This window comes from Volvox carteri, assembly GCF_000143455.1.
Source record: "Volvox carteri f. nagariensis unplaced genomic scaffold VOLCAscaffold_45, whole genome shotgun sequence".
Taxonomy (NCBI): domain Eukaryota; kingdom Viridiplantae; phylum Chlorophyta; class Chlorophyceae; order Chlamydomonadales; family Volvocaceae; genus Volvox; species Volvox carteri.
Genome location: NW_003307588.1, coordinates 562,389 through 566,981, shown reverse-complemented (window position 1 = coordinate 566,981; position 4,593 = coordinate 562,389). Strand labels below are relative to the sequence as shown.

The 4,593-nt window shown below is 57.3% G+C and overlaps 1 protein-coding gene across 1 annotated transcript; it reads left to right on the top strand.

Moving 5' to 3' along the window:
- Positions 1-716: 716 nt before the first annotated feature.
- On the top strand, positions 717-3,653 carry VOLCADRAFT_95612 (uncharacterized protein; the record flags this gene model as incomplete). Its single annotated transcript, XM_002954742.1, has 6 exons — positions 717-897; positions 1,167-1,441; positions 1,557-1,706; positions 2,978-3,041; positions 3,109-3,500; positions 3,561-3,653. The coding sequence occupies 6 exons, from the start codon at positions 717-719 to the stop codon at positions 3,651-3,653; spliced, it is 1,155 nt and encodes a 384-aa protein (XP_002954788.1).
- Positions 3,654-4,593: the final 940 nt, after the last annotated feature.

Here is a 4,593-nt window from a genome sequence, read left to right as displayed (position 1 = left end):
AGTTGGGCTAGAGCAATATATATATATATTGCAATATATATATATATTGCACCCAGCACTGCACAACGCGATTTGGTGTCATCCTTTGCTCTAGCCCAACTTGGCCGGTTGAGACGAAGCCATTTTACTTTAATGCATATGGAATATTTGCTATTGGTTTGGTATTGAGACCATATTAAAATTTTAAGGGATGGGTTCGGCAACCGATTTTGACAGTACACCAGCGGCGCTTAGTGGACTGCATACCTGATCATTATTTTGTCGACAATTCCTTAAATGCAATAGTTGCATTTAAATACACTCTAAAACTGGCGATTCATCCAGCTCCCGAAAACTGCGCTACTGGAAACCGGACAAAGGTTTCCCAGCCTTGCTACGCCGCTCGCAAAGTCGACCTATCGTACCTTGTACTTTGTCAAGAGACACCCTACATAAACTCATGGCCATAGGGCATGGAAACACCATCGGCGCTTCCAACCTAGCGCTGAGAGGTCTAAAACACTATTTGTTGTAGACATCGCAGTTCAAAAGGTTTAAGAGATTTCATATTGATTTCGAGAATCCCTAGCAATTGAATTTCATTTCGTCGCAATATAAGGCTGCCACGTTTGTGTAGCGACTTCAAGTAAGCACGTTACCTGGCGTATGGCCGAAGAACCAGCGTGCGCTATTGCAACATTTCCATTACGAACTGATCACTGGACCTATACTCTACTATGATGTTCCGGTTGTCGCCATTAAATCTCGGCCGATGCAATCGCACGCAGGTCAATTCGACCAGCAAGATGCGTCCACGATATAATACAGCAGCTATCGCATTGCTTGTAGCATCTCTATGTTACGTAAATGCGGAGCGGAGCCTTCTCCAATCGTATCTCGAGTCGTTTCCACCATACGGTGAGTCGCAAAACATCTGTCCAGTCTATCCAGATCCAGCCACATCGACTGCCACCGCAAGATCTGCCCACCGTCACACCTTTCATATAATCCATGCACTTTATACATGCAAATTTCCTTCCAAACATCATTCGAACGTCCTGGCACACTACTTGCCCCTGCATGACACATCCAGTTCTTTCACGCGCTAGCTAATCCAGTTTGCAGGTTGATTAGGTCATCCCATTCGATCACCCCATTCACTGTCTTTTTGTTAATCTCTTCCGCAGGCTGCAACCGCGACCCGCAGCAGTCCCGCTTCCGCCTCGACCCAGTCTACACCGTCAGCGGCAACCGGGTGTGCATGACTGCCCGCGTCGTGGACTGCGCCAAGCCGGGCTCGGACTGCTGTGACCCCAAGATTGATTTTTACAAGATCGAGCTGGACGTGAACAAGCAGTGCAAAGGCGCCGTGACGGGGGTCACGGTCAACGGAAAACCGGCTCTGGCACCCACGTTCGACCCCTACGCCACCAACGATACCAAGGCAGTGATCAAGCTTACGGTGAGAGCTGCTGAAGGCGATTGCGCACAACAACGCGTCGCTTGTCGGGCCGACATCCTGACTTAGTAGCGTAGGGACTACTAATATTCGTCCCTTCCGTTGCTTCCCTCCCCAGGGCCCGAATCTTGACCTGACGACTGCGGACGGCGCTGTGGTGTGCATGACGCTGGGCGGCTCGTGTCCCTCCATGGAGACACTCTGTGCGGAGGGCAACGGCTTCTGCAAGTATGCCGTCGTGCAAAGTGGAACGTGCGACTGCTGCCCCGTGGGCAAGCTGGGCTTCTTTGCGCCGCCACCATCTCCTCTTCCGCCCAGCCCGCTGCCACCCAGCCCTTCACCACCCAGCCCTCTTCCTCGCCCGCCGTCACCACTGCCTCCATCCCCACTCCCACCCAGCCCCTCTCCACCCAGCCCTCTTCCTCCCAGCCCTCGCCCGCCGTCACCACTTCCGCCCAGCCCGCTGCCTCCATCTCCGCTTCCTCCCAGCCCCTCTCCACCCAGCCCTCTTCCTCCAAGCCCTCGCCCGCCGTCACCACTGCCGCCCAGCCCGCTGCCTCCATCTCCGCTTCCACCAAGCCCCTCTCCACCCAGCCCTCTTCCTCCCAGCCCTCGCCCGCCGTCACCACTGCCTCCATCCCCACTCCCACCCAGCCCCTCTGCACCCAGCCCTCTTCCGCCCAGCCCTCGCCCGCCGTCACCACTGCCTCCATCTCCGCTTCCTCCCAGCCCCTCTCCACCCAGCCCTCTTCCTCCCAGCCCTCGCCCGCCGTCACCACTGCCTCCATCCCCACTTCCACCCAGCCCCTCTCCACCCAGCCCCCTTCCTCCCAGCCCTCGCCCGCCGTCACCACTGCCGCCCAGCCCGCTGCCTCCATCCCCGCTTCCTCCCAGCCCGCTCCACCAAGCCCTCTCCCACCCAGCCCTCGCCCGCCGTCACCACGAGCCCGCTGCCTCCATCTCCGCTTCCACCAAGCCCCTCTCCACCCAGCCCTCTTCCTCCCAGCCCTCGCCCGCCGTCACCACTGCCTCCATCCCCACTGCCACCCAGCCCCTCTGCACCCAGCCCTCTTCCACCCAGCCCTCGCCCGCCGTCACCAATGCCTCCATCTCCGCTTCCTCCCAGCCCCTCTCCACCCAGCCCCCTTCCTCCCAGCCCTCGCCCGCCGTCACCAATGCCGCCCAGCCCACTGCCTCCATCCCCACTCCCACCCAGCCCTTCCTCCCACCCAGCGCCTCACCACTTCCGCCCAGCCCACTGCCTCCATCTCCGCTTCCTCCCAGCCCCTCTCCACCCAGCCCCCTTCCTCCCAGCCCTCGCCCCCCATCACCACTGCCACCCAGCCCGCTGCCCCCCTCGCCAATCCCCCCCAGCCCCTCGCCACCCAGCCCTCTGCCACCGTCACCACTTCCGCCCAGCCCACTGCCTCCATCCCCGCTTCCTCCCAGCCCCTCTCCACCCAGCCCCCTTCCTCCCAGCCCTCGCCCCCCATCACCACTGCCACCCAGCCCGCTGCCCCCCTCGCCAATCCCCCCCAGCCCCTCGCCACCCAGCCCTCTGCCACCGAGCCGTCCGCCTCCATTTGCTCCGCCATTCACACCAGTACGGATTAGGTCGCCGTTTCCGTTCTGCGAGTGAGTTAAGAGCGGTGGCGCTTGTGACTTTGTAGAGCGTGCTAAGCGTTTGGTCTGCGACTCTGCGTATGCGACTGTTTTTATTCCATTCACCCGTGCTTCTCTCCATTGCCCACGCAGTTGCAATCGCACCCTGCCTGGCCTGGTACCTTTCAACTTCGACAAGACACCGTCGCTCAGCCTGAATGGCGCCAACCGCCGGTACTGCCTGACACTCCGTACAGTGCCGTGCGCGGACCCTAGCAGCCCCTGTTGCGGCCAGGCGCTCTCCAAAGTGGAGTGGTGGTCCAGGGAGAGCTGTCGCGGGTCCGTACGGGCCGTGTACCTGGACGGGATCAAGATCGACTCGCAGTGGGGCGTCAATGGGACGTTCAAGATCCCCCAGCTGAACATGGCCCCCAGCTCGGTTCCCCTCCAGGGCCGGCAGGTGTGTCTGGAGCTCTTGTCGGCGTCCACATGCCCCACCCTGGCTACCTTCTGTGCCAAGGGAGGCCTGGGTGCCTGCACGTATTCCATGTTTTCGGAGGACAAGGATTGCTGCCCGATCGGCACATTCGTAACGCTTGGCAGGCGCAGATAGACGGAGAGTTACTCGGTTTACTTATTTCGCTGAATGTGTGTCTCGTGCTAGGGTCGGTGGGGAGCAAGGACTGCTGAAATATGCAGTTACTTGAAGTAGCTAGCAGTGCGACCCTCCATCCACCTCTGTCTAGCTGTATTCTTTTGATGCCGTGATCAGGGCGCAGGGGTTACGAATGCTGTGTATCAGGGGTACATAAGATTGTAGGCTAAATGAACTACGTCGGTGAACTCAACAGGGGCATTCAATGCCGTGGTGTTGTTCAAGTCATCATAACTATATAATAAAGTGTTAAGTACTGATGTTGAAATGTAGACAGGGCCTATTTGGGAGCCCAGACGGATACGGTTTCTAGTTCGGTAATTATTTTTGGGCGGGGCCCCAGCGCGAAGCGCCCAGGGGGGCCCCGACCTGTAGGATTGCCCATGTCCGTGTGTGTGTGTGTGTGTGTGTGTGTGTGTGTAACGGACCAAACATAATATCTCGCCTGGCTGAAACGCGTTATAGGTACTATACAGCATTCTCTATTGCAAGGTATCTCGCATGTAGCCAACAAAAATCGTATGAGCGCAAACAAGTTTGGCTGCCTCAATTGACCGAGGCCAAAGTCACATCAACGCCTCTCGCGCTAAATTTCATCGCAAAAGGTACCGCGTATCTCATATTTGAGTTCTTAGATGACGGCGTATGATAACTCGAACTCCCAGGCCTTGAGTGTGTAACGGACCAAACATAATATTTCACCCGGCTGAAACGCGTTATCGGTACTATACAGCATTCTCTATTGCAAGGTATCTCGCATGTAGCTAACAAAGACCGTATGAGCACAAACAAGTTTAGCTGCCTCCATTCACCGACCTCAAAAGTCACATCAACGCCTCTCGCGCTAAAATTCATCCCGAAAGCTGCCGCGTATCTCACAATGGAATTCTGAGATGAC